The sequence below is a fragment of the Microcaecilia unicolor genome, chromosome 2 (assembly GCF_901765095.1).
Source record: "Microcaecilia unicolor chromosome 2, aMicUni1.1, whole genome shotgun sequence".
Classification (NCBI taxonomy): domain Eukaryota; kingdom Metazoa; phylum Chordata; class Amphibia; order Gymnophiona; family Siphonopidae; genus Microcaecilia; species Microcaecilia unicolor.
The window spans coordinates 289,095,861-289,113,472 of record NC_044032.1 but is presented as its reverse complement, the minus strand read 5'-3'; the positions used below and the strand labels follow the sequence as shown (position 1 = coordinate 289,113,472).

Below are 17,612 nucleotides of genomic sequence, written 5' to 3'. Positions count from 1 at the left end.
TTGAGAATCCAGAGATTCAATAAACTTCTTGGGTTCACCAAAGAGGTACAGACTGTAGTACAAAAAGCTATATTGTAAAACTCCTGAAGCAGGCGCTCTGGCACCGAAACACAGCAGCTCTGTCGAGTCATTTTAATAAAGATTTTGGACTGGCTACAAAGCCAGACTTTAAGACATTGTCAAGCAGATGGAGTACAGAACTGGGAGCGAAAATCACAGCAGCTTTGGTGCAGGAGCACTTATTGGGCTGCCGTAAGAACATAGATCAAACATACTATTGGGAACTCCAATTCAAATTCACAATGACAGCATATATACCCCCGAGACGAGCGTTCCACATGGGACTGTCGCCGGTTGGAGCGTGCCCCAAATGCAAAGCTGAAGGGGCGACCTTGGGCCATATGTTTTGGAGATGTCCATGAGTGAGATTTTTCTGGAAAACACTAACACAGCAGATTGCCGCCCTTTGGACTATACATTGGCAAATGGAAGCTCAGCTGTTGTTTGGACAACCCCGATTGATAGGATACCTGCCAAAGGGGTGCCGGGCATTTGTATCCAGAGCTATAATGGTGGCAAAGAGGACAATCCTACTGGCATGGATATCCACAGAGGGCCCTACGGTTCCCCAATGGAGGGGACAGATGATCCACCTACTGCGCACAGAGAGAACAGCCTTGGGAACTAGGGAGCCTAAGCTTAGAAAAACCTTTTGGCACTTTTGGACTCCATTCTGGTTGACCTTGACTGCACAAGCTAGAGGGCAGATAATGAACATGTGATATGGGAGTGAAGTCATGTAGCTAAAGCGTGAAGACTGCGGATCATAACTGTGAGAAACGGGGGGGGGGGGGGGGGTTGGTGTAGAGGTAGGGGAGGAAGGGGAGGGGTGGGAGGGGGGAGAAAATTATAAAAAGTTATTGGAGAACGAGCAGTAGTAGGGCAAAGTAGGAGTGAGTGGCAGAGAACAAAGAAAGGCTATTTGACAGGCAATGTGTTCAAATGACTTAGATGTTGTAGTGACCTATGTCAGATATGCAAATTGTACATAACCCTAAAGAAATTTTGTCTTGTGATCCTCCAATAAAAATTATTGAACCATAAAGATTTTGAACTACATCTCCCTTGTTGTTTGGAAACAGCCAGCTCACCTTACTCCTCCCTTTTCGCCTGATTGACTCACGTAGGGGTTCAGTGCACCTCCAACTTGTGGCGAGTACTTCCTTGCCTCTTTTATCTGGAGCCATATAGTAATCCTTCCCATCCCTGAGCCTACTATACCACCCCCTGGGGATAATACTTCCAGCCCTGTGTCACTCAGAGATTTTATTTATTGCATTTGTATCCCACATTTTCCCACCTATTTGCGGGCTCAGGGGCAGATGCACTAAAGCTAAATGAGCCTTTAATGACTCTCCAACGAGGAAAATTTGATCCGTTGCATGCATCAAAGGGCTTTTACCGAGGAAGCCAGCAGCTAACGAAAACGGAATGGAGATGAGCAATTAGTGTGAAAACCCCATTGAAACGACATGCACTAACCTTTTCCGATTGCCTTTACGCAGGAAAAAGGCAGGAAAACTAACGACAGGTCTGGACCACTCGTTAGGACAGCTCTGTGCCAGGAAAAATCATTAAGAGAAAAAATAAACAAACTTTGAGCCAATCCCAGCGCATTAGCAGAGCTAAAAGCGCTGTGATTGGTCCAAAGGACGTCAGAAAAACATAAATAAATAAAAATTAAAAAAAGGGTCGGGAGGGGGCAAGGGCGCTCATCAGGAGCGTCCTGTACGGACGGCCTTGCCCCCCCCCCCCCCCGCTGCTCCCCACTTTCCGCCGCTCCCCCCACCCCGAAAAAGCAAAATTCGAGCAGCCCCTGCCCCCGCCCTTCCTCACTACTCTCTCACCTCAGCTCCGCCTCCCGACATCCTCCGTCCTGTGCCCCGCCCCCTTTTGGGGTCGTCGCCGCCATTCCCCTCCTCCATCGGGCCCCCTCCCTCTTACCGGGCCCGTGCAGCGCCTCTCTCCTCTGTCCGAAGGCGCTGCACGGGCAAGAAGAAAGCCTGATGCCTGCCTTCGCCCAGCTTCGATGGCGCGTCTTTCTCCTGCTGGGCCCGCCCCTGTCTGACGTCGGTTACCTACGTAGGTTACTGACGTCAGACAGGGGCGGGCCCAGCAGGAGAAAGACGCGCCATCGAAGCTGGGCGAAGGCAGGCATCAGGCTTTCTTCTTGCCCGTGCAGCGCCTTCGGACAGAGGAGAGAGGCGCTGCACGGGCCCGGTAAGAGGGAGGGGGGCCCGATGGAGGAGGGGAATGGCGGCGACGACCCCAAAAGGGGGCGGGGCACAGGACGGAGGATGTCGGGAGGCGGAGCTGAGGTGAGAGAGTAGTGAGGAAGGGAGGGGGGCAGGGGCTGCTCGAATTTTGCTTTTTCGGGGTGGGGGGAGCGGCGGAAAGTGGGGAGCAGGGCTGCTTGAATTTTGCTTTTTCGGGGTGGGGGGAGCGGCGGAAAGTGGGGAGCAGCGGGGGGGGGGGGGGGGGGGGCAAGGCCGTCCGTACAGGACGGTCCTGATGAGCGCCCTTGCCCCCTCCCGACCCTTTTTTTTTCTTTTTGTTTGATTTGGGAGCCATGTGCTTGTGATTTGACTGTGTTTTGACTGTTTGTGGCATGCGCAGAGCAGCTAACATAACGCTTGGCTGCTCTGCGCATGATTTGGGGGCCGATTAACGATGTGTATTGTGATTCTTTGATACATTGTACGTTTCTATACCGATCTGAGCATGTGTGACTTTTTTTTTTGGTGCATTCTTCGTTTTTTAAAAATCGTTAGGGCCTTTAACGATTTTGATTTTTTTACGTTTGCTTGATGCATCTACCCCTCAGTGTGGCTTAATAATATCCCTATCCCTACTATACCACTGCCTGGGATGATATAGCCTGCCCTGTATCAGTCAGAGATAATATCCATATCGTTGACACACTCAGAGATACTATATCTGCTTCTGATCTTCCTGAAGCATATCCTGAGGATAGAAGCCTCTTCCCAGCTCCATGGAAATAATTCACCCTGCCCCACCCTCTCCTGTAAGGATAATATGCTCAACCCAGGCTTCTCCTTGGACCTGCCCTCAATTCCCTGCAGTACAAACCATTTATAGTCTGGACGCCCGATGAGATAGAAGCAGGGCTCCCCCCTTCTCGAATTAATAACACAGAGACATAGGCTGAAGATCTCCGATCCTGTGCAGGGGAGGGGGATTACAAGGCAGGGATCAACCAAAGAAGAAAACCGAAAAGAGAGAGAGGGAGCAAAAGAGCAGAGAAAGAGAGTGATAGAGATAGAGACAGTAGAGACAAACAGAAAGGCAAAGGGAGAACCAGAGGAGAGAAAGGGAAAAAGCCAGATAAAACCACTGCACAGAAAAGCAAGCTGTAAGTGAGCAAAGTTCACTCCTGCAGCTAGGGTGGGCTGAGCCCTCATTCACTCACCATAGTCAGGGACAATACCGTTGCCTCGGTTCAGCTGCAAGTGCACTGTGTTGCCGCTGCGGCGGATACGCTCCACAGCATCCGAATGCGTCATTCCTCTGGTGTTTCGGCCGTTTATCTCCAGCAGCTGATCACTCACCTGTAATACAGAATGAGATCGTACCACATCTGTGACCTGGAGTTACAGCACATCACACCTGAGGCATGGAGGGAGAGCAGGTTACATCTGTACAATAACAGGATCTCAATTTATTGCAAGTTAATGGCTCGTTAGTCAATTAGTTTGCATGCACATATTTGATCCGCATACAAATTTCAGCACACATTTTTCAGCGCTATATAAAGAATCCAGGAGAATGTGTAAACACCTACGAACAGAAGCCCTAACATATTATAGAAGATAAATGCATTTTGAAGCTGCTGTGAGACTGAGCTTGTCTCTCCAGGTATTTCTGCGAAATGGTTCCTCGCCTCTGGGGGAACACTGCTTTCTGAAGGGTTTGAGAAGAGGCTAGCAACATTATCATTTGTTCAGACAAGTTTTTTGCATGCTATGTGAAAATTAAGAGACCTGCCAACTGCCAAAATCCTTGCAAAAAAAGAAAAGAAAAAACCAAAACACCAGCTACTTGCAATTCATCCAAATAAAAAAAAGACACCCTTATATATATATGCACATCTGCAAACTCACAATTACACTAACACCCACAGATACACATCAGACATAAATGCACTCATGCACACACAAATATGCACATTTAAATACAAATGACATACTATAAATGCATACAGCCACAGACCAATACATATACACAGTTACACTGATATACAGAAACACAGATAAGAACATAAGAACAGCCATACCAATGGTCCACCTAGCCCAGTATTCTGTTTCCAACAGTGGCCAACTCAGGTCACAAGTACCTGACAAACCCAAATAGTAGCAACATTCCATGCTACCAATCCCGGGGCAAGCAGTAGTTTCCCCATGTCTGTCTCCATAGCAGACTATGGACTTTTCCTCCAAAAACTTGTCCAAACCTTTTTTAAACCCAGATATGGTAACTGCTGTTACCATATTCTCTAGCAATGAGTTCCAGAGCTTAACTATTCATTGAAAGAAAAAATATTTTCTCCTATTTGTTTTAAAAGCTTTTCCATGTAACTTCACTGAGTGTCCCCTAGTTTTTGCACTTTTTGAAAGAGTAAAAAAATGATTCACTTCTACTCATTCTATACCACTCAGGATTTTTAAGACCTCAGTCATACCTCTCCTCAGCAGTCTCTTTTCCAAGCTGAAGAATCCTAACTTCTTTAGCCTTTCCTCATATGAGAGGTGTTCCATCCCCTTTATCATTTTGGTCACTCTTCTTTGAACCTTATCTAATTCCGCTATATCTTTTTGAGATATGGCAACCAGAACTGAACGCAATACTCTACTACTACTACTATTTAGCATTTCTATAGCGCTACAAGGCATACGCAGCGCTGCACAAACATAGAAGAAAGACAGTCCCTGCTCATAGAGCTTACAATCTAATAGACAAAAATAAAGTAAGCAAATCAAATCAATTAATGTGTACAGGAAGGAGGAGAGGAGGTTACATAAGTACATAAGTAATGCCATACTGGGAAAAGACCAAGGGTCCATCGAGCCCAGCATCTTGTCCACGACAGCGGCCAATCCAGGCCAAGGGCTTGGTTACAAGTGGTTATGAGTCAAAAGCAATGTTAAAGAGGTGGGCTTTCAGTCTAGATTTAAAGGTGGCCAAGGATGGGGCAAGACGTAGGGGCTCAGGAAGTTTATTCCAGGCGTAGGGTGCAGCGAGACAGAAGGCGCGAAGTCTGGAGTTGGCAGTAGTGGAGAAGGGAACAGATAAGAAGGATTTATCCATGGAGCGGAGTGCACGGGAAGGGGTGTAGGGAAGGACGAGTGTGGAGCGATACTGGGGAGCAGCAGAGTGAGTACATTTATAGGTAAGTAGAAGAAGTTTGAACAGGATGCGAAAATGGATAGGGAGCCAGTGAAGGGTCTTGAGGAGAGGGGTAGTATGAGTAAAGCGACCCTGGCGGAAGACAAGACGGGCAGCAGAGTTTTGAACCGATTGGAGAAGTAAGGTCGCAACATGGAGGGATAGAGCGGTATTATAGTATTCTCGATCTTATTTACCATCCCTTTCCTAATAATGAGTGGAGGAGTGGCCTAGTGGTTAGGGTGGTGGACTTTGGTCCTGAGGAACTGAGTTCAATTCCCACTTCAGGCACAGGCAGCTCCTTGTGACTCTGGCCAAGTCACTTAACCCTCCATTGCCCCATGTAAGCCGCATTGAGCCTGCCATGAGTGGGAAAGCGCGGGGTACAAATGTAACATAAATAAATAAAAATAATTCCTAGCATCCTGTTTGCCTTACTGGCCACCACCACACACTGGGCAGAAGATTTCAGTGTATTGTCTTCAACAACACCAAGATATTTTTCTTGAGTGCTGACTCCCAAGGTGGACCCTAGCATCAGGTAACTATGATTCTGATTATTCTTTCCAATGTATATCACTTTGCATTTGTCCACATTAAATTTCATCTGCCATTTGGATGTCCAGTCTTCCAATTTCCTAAGTTCTTCCTACAATTTTTCACAGTCTGCATGTGTTTTAACAACCTTGAATAGTTTTGTATCATCTGCAAATTTAATCACCTCACTCTTCGTTCCAATTACCAGATCATTTATAAATATGTTAAATAGCACAGGTTCCAGTACAGATCACTGTGGCACGCCACTATTCACCTTCCTCCATTGAAAGAAATGGTCATTTAACCCTACTCTCTCTGTCCAATAACCAATTCCTAATCCACAACATCCACAGAGAAAAAGTATGAAGTATATCACCCTAAGATTTCTGTTTGCAGCATAGTTACTGTCTCCACCTCTTTTAATAAAGGAAAGGGGGATGGGACTTGATATATTTCCTTTCTGTGGTTACAATCAAAGCAGTTTACAAGTTATACACAAGCAGGGCCACCAAGAGACTAACTCGGGCCTGGGGCAGGGATGCCCCTCCCCCGCATCACCGCTATTGCTGCCTCCCCCCCCCCCGCTGCCACCGCCCTCTCCACTGCCTGCCCAGCCCCTGCTTTTTCTCTCATGTCGTCCATGCTCGGTTTCAAAATCAAGCATGGGCGACCTGAAGGGAAAAGAAGCCGCTTGTCAGGCAATGTGGCAGAGTGAAAAACAGCACTGGAGGAAGACTTCTTCTGCTGGCGGGGCCTGGGGACCCCTGCCAGCTAAACCAGAGGCCCTGGCCCGAAGCCCTGTGTCTGCTCCTCCCCAGCCTCCAAGGGGGGCCTGGCACCGGAGTTTTCTCTTTCCTGCTGGGACACAATCACTCAGGTCCCATCAGGAGCAAAAGAGAGAGAGAGACCCCCCCGGTGCCAGGCCCCCCTTGGAGGTCGGGCCTGGGGGAATTTTGCCCCCCCCCCCTTTCCGTAGCCCTGTATACAAGTACTTATTGGTAGTGGAGGGTTAAGTCACAAGGAGCTGCAGTGGGAATTGAACCGGGTTCCTCTGAGTGTCAGGCCACCGAACTAACCATTAGGCTTCTCCAGTCCTATTCTTCCTTATTTCCTCCTCTCACAAACCTCATTTCTCCCAGATCATGAGGAAGCTGCTATGCTGTGCTAGTCCTGGTGGCATCCATTGGTCTGAGACAGTATGCATTTATAGATCTTGTCCCTCTAACTCTTCATTTGGAGGGGTGGGCCTGTAAACGCATGCTGGCTCAGACTCCACTCTCACTCCCTGTCACTACCACTGCTACTGTAGGTAGCTTTAGGATCAGCCCTAGCAGCTTTCCCATATATTGTGTGAAATTAGGTTTGTGGGCAGTAGGGGATTTTTACAGGTATTTAATTTCTGCTGATGCCACCTAGTGGCTCGTTGTTATATCTTACTAATTCCTGTTTCTAGTCATCTTTAACATTTGGTTCCTGTGCACAGCTGCGTTTAGGGGGTGTTGGGCCCTGCTGCAGATAACTCCAGCTAAGCTTTTGTAAAAGACCCCCTTAGTGTCTTTTGTTTCTAACTATGAAACATGGTGCCAGATATTTCTGAACCTGTGCTGTTTTCCTGCCTGCTATGACAGAAAGAGCTTCCAGAGTTTGGTGGGATGCAGAATTGTGAGTGCACAGCTAGGCTTGCAGTGATACTGATTGGTCTAAGATTGCACACGTTCTCCCTTGATGTAGAAGCATAAAAGAATTACATATCATGCACTAACAGCTTTCCACCCCCAGAGAGCTCATGAAAAGTCAGTAGTAGCAAGTGGCAATTAGGAATATTTCAGAGCAGTTTGAAGGCTACTCTCTAGCAACAGGCTTACTTGAGAAGCCAGCTGAAGAAGTGCAAGCAGCTACCCTGAGGTGTGTGATGGGTGCTGAATGCCACAATGTTTATAAACACAATTTGAGTCTCACAAAGGAACAGAGGAAGGATACCAATGGTATCCTGAATGCATTAGAAGTCTTTGTTATCCTGGATGCATTAGAAGTCTATTTCCAACCCACCAAAAAAATGTGTTGTCAGCCGCAAACAAAGGGAGGGTGATGCACTGACACTTTTGTCACATTTGAGAGAAAAAGCAGCAATATGTGGAAGATGAACTTATATTCAGGATAAAACAGTTCTCTTGTCATTGCCAATGAGTACAACCATCTTAAGAGAGCATGACTTGACTCTGAATAAAGCCATTGAAACCAGGGGCGTAGCCAGACACCCAATTTTGGGTGGGCCTGGGCCCAAGATGGGTGGGCAGAACTCCACCTTGTCACACAAGTGATTTGGTGTCTTCCTCTCTCGCCTGCATACCATATGCTCTGTCAAACATCCCCCCCCCCCCCCCCCCCCGCATATCTTTTAAATAGCAGATTTTCACCGGCAGCGAGCAGCATCTAATACACACTGCTCATGTTGGCCCCACAGCATATATCAGTTGCTGCTTGCTGCAGGCAAAGATCTGCTATTTACAAGGTATGCAGGAGGGACAGTTTTGGGGAGTTTTCAGCTGGTAGGGCTTGGGAATCTCTGCCAGCCACATCATAGATGTGCTGCTACTGGATGGGCCTGGGCCCACCCTTGGCTACGCCACTGCTGAGTGAGTACTCCTACTGGCATTGAATATCCTGGTTTAATGTCTTGTGAGTTTATCTTGTTGCGCAGACTGGTCTTTATCTGCAGTCATCTACTATGTGCCTTCCACATACTTTCTAGCAATTGGCAGGGATGAGCAACAACAACAACAACAAAAATCTTAAAAATAAAACTTAAAGGTCAATAGGCCAGCAGGTTGTTATCCACATAAGTCACACGAATAGCCGGTTAAACCCATCTGGCTAAGTTTACCCAGTTAATATAACAGGGTAAAGGTATCCCCTAAAGTTATGCCAGATATTTGCTCTATATAAGGGCGAGCTCTGTTGGAGGTATTCTTTGTTTACCTCAGTTCTGTGCTTCTTGCTACAGAAATAGCAGAGATTCCTCTGAGGAACAGCTGGGATCACTGTCCTCACACAGAGAGCAGGTCCACTGCTTTGCTACTGTTAATAAGCAAAGATTTTACAAGTTTCAGTCCGTACTCACTTGTAACAATTCAGTCCTTACCCTCTGCAAAATACGAGCAATTGGGGCAAATGTGAAAGCTGCAGTTGTCACACTGGCAGTGTGACTATGTAATCAAAGAACCACTCTCCCCGGCACGATGAGCCCGTTTTTAAACACCGGCCCAGGAGATCCGCTTACCTCGCCGCGGCCACCCCAGCTCCCGTTGTACACGCCGTCATTCTCCTCCCGCAACCCCAGCTCCTTCAGCCAGGCATACTGGGGACGAGAGATGAGCAGAGACATGGTGCGGGCAGCGGCAGCACTGCGGAAGGATCTGAGAAAGCGGCTGCAGAGCAGCACAGGCCGGCACCGTGCAATGCAAGAGAACAGCATGGCTCAACGCAAGGACCATCAGCGGAGGGCGGATCCCGCAAACCGCAGAACTCTCACACCCGATTGGTGGATTGCGACACCGCCTCCTGATTGTGCACATGAGATTGGAGAGTTTGGGCTCCGGCTCTCCACTTCTTAGGCCTTCGGCCGAGCTCTGGAAGTACTTCAGCACTAGCAGCAACGGGTTCCAGGGCTTTACGGTACAAGTAGATAGGTGACCCGTTGGCAATTTCCAGCTTCCATCTGAGAGTAGTGAACCATTGACCATTCTTTCTCAATGAGGAAGGGAAGGGGGCATGAGATGCTTAGTAAAATAGATCCAACAGGTTGGAGTACTGAGCCTGCCCTGAGCGGGTGCCCGCGGTGTGGTAGTACGCTTACGCTAAGGCCAGGCTGCTGCGGAAGCAGGTGCCGTCTCTGCTGTACGCTAGGCTTACGCTAAGGCCAGGCTGCTGCGCAAGCGGGTGCAGTCTCTGCTGTACGCTAGGCTGCTGCTGCAGTATGCGTGCGCTTGGGTGGGCTGGCCTGGGCCGAAATTGGGTGGGCCCGGGCCCACCCAGGCCCACCCGTAGCTATGCCCCTGATTGAAATATGTTGTACTGCAAAACTCAATGACTTGCAACTGAGATCTACAGAATAGGACTGGTAGGCTGGCAGTGTTAATGCAACAGACAAGCATCAGTGATGTGTGGATGGCTACAGCAACAAGCAACAACAGAGCAACCTACCTGCAATCAAATCTGCAACATGTAAGAACTGTAGCAATGCACATAAATGAGTGAAAGGATGCTGTCCAGCATATGGATAAACATGTTAGCTCTGTGGTGGCCCTAATTATTTTATGAGGGTGTGTCTATCAAGCAGGAGGCAAAACACAGCAAGTAAACTGCTTAAGTTGGAAGATATAAGAATAGCCATACTGGGTCAGACCAATGGTCTATCTAGCCCAGTATCCTGTTTCCAAACAGTGGCCAAGCCAGGTCACAAATACCTGGCAGAAACCCAAATAGTAGCAACATTCCAAGCTACCAATCCTGGGGCAAGCAGTGGCTTCCTCATGTCCATCTCAATAACAGACTATGGACTTTTCCTCCAGGAACTTGTCCAAACCTTTTTTTAAACCCAGATACGCTAGCCGCTGTTACCACATCTTATATCGACAAGTTCCAGAGCTTAACTGTTCGTTGAGTGAAAAAATATTTCCTCCTACTTGTTTTAAAGACTTTCCATGTAATTTGAGTGTCCCTTGGTCTTTGTACTTTTTGAAAGAGTGAAAAATCGATTTACTTTTACCCTTTCTGCACCACTCAGGATTTTGTAGATCTCAATCAAATCCCACCCCCCTCAGCTGTCTCTTTTCCAAGCTGAAGAGGCCTAACATCTTTAGCCTGTCCTCTAATAGGAGGAGTTCCATCCTCTTTACAGTGGCGTTTCTAGGGTGTCAGCCACCCGGGGCGGATCGCCGATGTGCCCCCCCCCCGGGTGCAGCACCCTCCCCCCGGCGAAAGGACACCCCCCGGGTGCATTTTTACCTGCTGGGGGGGGTGCCGCGCGCCTGTCGGCTTTGCTCGTTCCATGCTCCCTCTGCCCCAGAACAACCTGTTCCGGGGCAGAGGGAGCACGGAACGTGCGGAGCCGACAGGTGCGTGGCACCCCCCCCCCCAGTGGCGTGCACCCGGGGCGGACCGCACCCCCTAGGAACGCCACTGCCCCTTTATCATTATCTACGGTGAAGCCCCGGGATACATGACAGACTTGATCGGCCTACCACCTAGAAACACATCCGAATCAACACGAACGTACCTAAATCTGCACTACCCAAGCTGCAAAGGACTCAAATACAAATCAACTTATGCATCCAGTCTTTCCTACATAAGCACACAACTGTGGAACGCATTACCAAAAGCCTTGAAAACTACGTACGACCACCTAAACTTCCGGAAAAAACTAAAAATAACCTGTTTAAAAAGGCATACCCTACCAATCCAACAACACAACAAAACTAAAGTACATAATGGATATAACACAACTCTTCCGTTATACGATGCCCTAATGTGGCTGTGCCACATGAACTTTATCTTAGCACAATATCTTTGTATTTGTTTACACCGGAGTATCCAAACGCCTCTCCGGGACTATGTAAGCCACATTGAGCCTACAAATAGGTGGGAAAATGTGGGATACAAATGTAACAAATAAATAAATAAATCCTTTGGTCACTCTTCTTTGAACCTTTTCTAATTCCATTATATTTTTTCTGAGATACGGCGACCAGAATTGAACACAATACTCAAGGTGAGGTCGCACCATGGAGCAATACAGAGACATTATAATATTCTTGGTCTTATTTTACATCCCTTTCCTAATAATTCGTAGCATCCTGTTAGCTTTTGTGCCCGCCAACGCACAATGGGCAGTTAACTATGATTTGGATTATTCTTCCCAGTCAGTCAGATGATGCAAACTTGCTCAGTATTGATGCAATCTTCTAAAAAAAAAAAAACAAACAAACAAACAGTGCCCTAGCACTATGCAAACAAAAAGACAAAAATGTTTGTGAATCTCAGATTGAATAATATAATGCAACCTTGTCTGGGGCAATATGTAATGTCATGTGTCTGAAAGATAAAAGTAGGTTGGCACTGAAGGCACCCCTGCAGCCACACAGCACCAAACTGAAGCTATATTCAGAAGAGCTCATGCCATCCTTGGGACGTTTTCAAACACGATGCAGCACAGAAAGACACATTCATGAGATTGAATTTAAGATAATAAAAGCAAATCAGAAACCATTGCTGCCTGCTAGGATGTGGGCGCCTTGGGTTGATTCAGTTCACCATTCCTGCAGAGATGAACTACATAGATCATCAGTGCACCAGACCACTATCGAGACTACAGCTGATGAGTACCTATTACAACATCTGTCATTGCCCAGTGGAGTCTGTACCGGGAAACAGTTCATTTGAACTTGGTCCCAATGTTTTACTAATACAATGTACTCCACACAGTGTAACAGTTACCATAACTGGAACTGAACATCTTAGGGTTCAACCAGAACAAACTGATCAACCAGGCAGATTATATGGATGTTACAAAGAGGCTGAAATAGATCATATACAACACTGCAAAAGACAAGCCCTTGCTGGCTGGATGGCCAGACTTGGAAGAGGAAACACCAGCTGATGTTAGGGAATACTGGTCTTTCAGGACAGTGGCGTAGCCACAGGTGGGCCTGAGTGGGCCGGAGCCCACCCACTTAGAGCTCAGGCCCACCCAACAGTAGCAGACATTTAGCAGTAGATGGTGGGGATCCCAAGCTCTGCCAGCTGAAGACTTCCCCCTGATGGTAACAAAAATGTTACTCTCCATAATACTGGTGTATGCTCAGTTTTCAGCGTATGCGTGCTGCAGACTGCCAAGGTGGAAAGAAGCATTTTTCCACCAGCTGTTTTGGTGGTGATGGGGGGGGGGGGGAGAACACTTGGTGCCCACCCAATTCTTGCCTAGGCCCACCCAAAATCTGTTGCCTGGCTACGCCCCTGTTTCAGGAGTTAAATCAGCATATAAAATGGCAATCTACACAAAGGGTCCAGGCTTATTATACCCAGATCACTGCGATCAGAGATGCTAACGTGTTTACACTCAAGCCATGTCAATGGTGAAGCGTGTTACTGGGGGCTGGCCTGCCCATGATACTCTTTATTATTGGCCTAACATGCAAGGTGAGATCAAAGAATTCGTGAGTACTTGTTCCACCTGCAATGAATTCAAACCTGAGCAGCAGAAGGAAACAATAATGTCACATGAAATATCAGTGTGGCCTTGGCCGAATGTCAACATGGATTTATTTAACTTTGCTGGGAGAGAGTTTCTGTTGATAGTAGTTCACTATTCAGACTTCTGGGAAACTAACTACTTCCAGACATGTCTGCTGAAGCCACAATCAAGTGTTGCAAGGTTCAGTTTGGACATTTATGGCCATCCTGATCGGGTGATCTCAGATAATGGTCCTCAATTTACTTGCATGCAATTTAGAAACTTTTCTGCTGGGGTGGGGGGGGGGGGGGGGGGGTTGTCACAGCCCCAGCAGTGCTTACCCACATCTCAGCTCACCTTGGCATCGGGGTTGGGTGACCCAGAGTTCCCCCGATGCCTTCCCAGTGCTGCTTCCTGTACTCTGGGGGCCACCGCTGCTCAAACGACATCTTCCTTTCCCGGCTGGCACCAGCACCCCTAGGCACACAGGGGGCAAGGAGCAGCACTTTGGGAGTGCCTTTGATGATGTTGGGAGTTCCAAGGACCTTACAGAGAGCCGTAGGACACTTTGCCTTCGCAACGGGTCGACTAGAGCTTCTAGCAGCAAGTTGCAGTGCTGTCTTCATCTCCTGTTCCAGCTCCCTCCAGCCTCCAGCTTCTGTACGTCTCCTGTTCCGGCTCTCGCCAGCCTCTGGCTCCAGTATGTTTCCTGTTCCAGCAGCATCCAGCTCCTGTACATCTCCAGTTCTAGCTCTCTCCAGTCACCAGCTCCTGTATGTCTCCTATTCCAGCTCTCTTCAGCCTCCAGCTTCAATACGTCTCCTGTTCCAGCTCGCTCCAGCTTCAGTACATTTCCATTCCAGTCCCCTCCAACCTCCAGCATCATCTGGTTATTGTCCAGACTCCAATCTCAGCTTCCTCCAGTCTCCAGTCGCAGTACCCTGACCAGTCTACAGTCCTAGCTTCTCTCAACCTCTAAGTTCCAGCACAACCTCCAATTTCCAGTTCTGGTGTACCCTAGCCTGAGCACGACTCGTCTGCTGCCAGTCAGGGCCTGCCTGACTTTTTGCGTTTATTTGTAAGATGATTAAAAACAGCTATACGACTTTATATGCAGATCAAGGGGTTCCCCCGTCAGAACTCAAGGATTTCTTGCAAACATTACCGATTCCCGACTCACCCAGGAGGACTTAGATGTATTGAGAGCTCCTCTTTCGGCTGGGGAAATTACAAATGCAATTAGATCTTCAGCGAAATTAAACAGCCCAGGTCCTGATGGGCTTCCTTTAGAATTTTATCAGATTTTGGCGAAACACATTACTTCTACGTTATGTGTGGTGTATGAGGAAGCCTTGAGGACAGGGATTTTCCCAAATACCATGTGATGAGTCAAGATTTTGCCCATATTGAAGCCCACCCAGGACCCTCTGCTGGCTGCATCTTACTGCCCTATTTCATTAAATTTAAGCTGTATGCAAAGCTTCTGGCCTCTTGCCTGCTGCTTATCATCCCGCTTTTGTCAGGGGCTCCCCAGGCCAATTTTGTAACGGGCATAAACGCAGTAATTAATGTTTGACACTTATTATGTGCATTAGAAGCAATGCGTGCTCATAATAAACCATCCCTGGTGGTGGGATTAGATACAGAAAAGGCTTTTCACAGTGTCTTGGCCTTATCTCTGGGAAGTTTTACAAGCCTTTGTCCTCCAGGGCCCCTATATTATCTATGATACAACTTCTTTATGTTGACCCCTGGGCCCAAGTTCTGGTGAATGGTCTTTTATCTCAGAGATTCTCAATATATAGGGGCACTCAGCAGGGTTGCCCCCTTTCCCTTACATTGTTTATATTGTATATGGAACCACTGGCGCTGGCCCTTTCAAATCAGTGGCATTAAAATGGGTGCAGCAGAATTTAAGGTGGCTTTATTTGCAGATGACTTACTATTAGTGGCTCTTACCCATGCAGTAGGGACATTACCAAAAACCTTGAATGTCTTACACACTTCTGGACAGTGTTTAGGCCTTTGGATTAAGCTTTAAGTGTGGGAGGTGACTTGGTGGGCAAGAGCAAAATTAAAATATCTGGGTCTGTGGATTCCTAGAGATCTCGATCAGTTATATGTGTTGAATATTGCCCCATTGCTGTCTTCTACCAGGTTCCTGTGTACTAGATGGCAGGATCTTTCTTTATCCTTGTGGGGTAGAATTCAAGTCCTTAAAATGGTAATATTGCCTAAATGCATGTACTCTCTCCAGCATTCACCACTCATCCTTAAAGCTCAGGATTTGTCCCTCTGGAACAAATTTATAAGTAATTTTTTTTTTTATTTGCATGAAGTCTTTATTGACAAGTAATACAATATCCAATAGTGCAATACAAAGTGAACATCACATTATGGTTCATAATATCTTGACACAAGTCAATTGTAACATTTGGCCATCACTAACCCATTGAGCTTCCCATTGCTAGCACTTTGAGTTCAGTATATTGCACTTGTATACCACTGTGCCTAAAGAAACTTATAACCGTCAGAACTTCAGTCTTTATAAATTTTTAACATTTGTCAAACATGGCCTATTCCTTTAACTCTCCCTCTAACCAAGCCTCCCCCCCTTACCCCCCCCCCCCCCCCCCCCCCCCCCCCCCGTCCCCCAGACAGGACTCACACTACTCCAGCCCAAAACATCATCGTGGTTGTGCATGACAAACAAAGGGATCCCATATAGAATGCCACTTAGTTGTTTGGTTGCGCCTCTCGGCCATTAGCCGTTCCATCTCACAAACATACCCCAGTTTTTGGAGCCATCTGGCTAGCGGTGGAACTATAGGCTGTTTCCAGCAGGCAGCTATAACAATTCTGGCAGCACATGTGGCATAACGCATCAAAGTTTGTTGGGTAGTGGAGAAGCCCGCTACTTTAGCAGAAAATAAAAAGATGGTTGGGCGCCACGGGATCAGGCCACCCAACCACGCCTGCAGTCTGCTGCGGATTGCTTTCCAAAAAAGCCCTGATCTTCCCACATTTCCACCATATGTGCCCCATAGAACCCGTGGAACCACAACCCCTCCAGCACAACCCCGACAACGCCGGGTAAATGCGCCTGAGGCGCTCAGGTGACATGTACCACCTAAATAACACTTTAATGGTATTCTCTCTAAAAGGTACATAACACGACACCCCCGCTGCGGCCCTCTCCAACTTTTCCCATGCCTCCTCCTTCAGTTCCATGCCCAGTTCTCTCTGCCAGCTCCTTCTGTGAAGGGTGTTTCTAGGTGTTTGTTTATTAGTAATTTAATATAAGCATGATATCATCCCTCTGGTCATAGCTGGGCCTTCACAGATTTGCTCGATGGTTGTTTGTTCCCTTTTCATCACTTCCTGGACTGCCCGTGTCTTAAGAAAATGAGTCAGTTGTGTGTAAGCATACTCATCATTCCCCATGATCGGGAATTTCTCTCTAGCTTCTGGGTAGGACATAAGTGATTCTCCCTCAAACAATTGTCCCCACATTCACAAACCTCCCTCATACTATTTGGTAAATGCTCCACGTTCCGTCCCCGGATAAAACGTTGGATTGTATGCTATAGGAGACATACGAGACAGTGTGCAACGGCGATGTGGAAAAAAACTATCCCAGTTAGATAACGTAACATAGACAGATGGGCACAGGCCCTCACCCAGGGCTCTACTGGCTCTCGGAAGCCACATAATCGCCCCCAAGGGCTGAGTGCCCACTGTGTATTGTTCCAAATGCACCCACTGTCGGTCTGGGTAGTCGTGGAACCATTCTACGGCCACATGCGCCTGTACTGCCCGGTAGTACCAAGCCAAGTTGGGGACCCCGAGCCCTCCCCTGTTCCTATCCTGATACAGAAAGGCCCGCGCCAACCGCGGGCGTTTGCCTGCCCAAATAAAACGCACAATACGATCTTGTACTGCAGCTAAAAATTTACGGGGCATCTTAATTGGAAGTGCCTGGAATAAGTATAACAAGCGTGGCAGGATATTCATCTTAACTGCAGCTATACGGCCAAACCAGGAGAGCTCAAGGTGACCCCACCTGTCCATATCCTCAGTGAGTACCCAGGCCAGCCCCTTGTAGTTTTCTACAAAAAGTGCCGAGAATTTAGCCGTTATATTCACCCCCAGGTAACGCAAGCCCTTACTGGCCCACCTAAAAGCGTACAGGGATTTTAATGTTTCCACTTCTTCCTCAGGGAGTGTCACATTTAAGGCTTCAGATTTCGACATATTCACTCGAAATTCTGATACTGCTGCATATTCTTCAATGACCCGCAGGAGCCCAGGGAAGGTGATCAGAGGACGGGTGACAAATAACAGCACATCGTCTGCAAATAAAGACAACTTGTGTTCCCTC

At 47.6% G+C, this 17,612-nt stretch overlaps 1 protein-coding gene across 5 annotated transcripts in view; it reads right to left on the bottom strand.

Moving 5' to 3' along the window:
- MAGIX (MAGI family member, X-linked) overlaps positions 1 to 17,612 on the bottom strand; it is an 81,137-nt gene that overhangs the window by 2,242 nt on the left and 61,283 nt on the right. For all 5 annotated transcript variants that reach the window (XM_030194250.1, XM_030194251.1, XM_030194254.1 and 2 more), the window contains one exon: positions 3,491 to 3,629. In XM_030194250.1, coding sequence (XP_030050110.1) covers positions 3,491 to 3,629 — 139 coding nt within the window. The remainder of the gene's footprint in view (positions 1 to 3,490; positions 3,630 to 17,612) is intronic.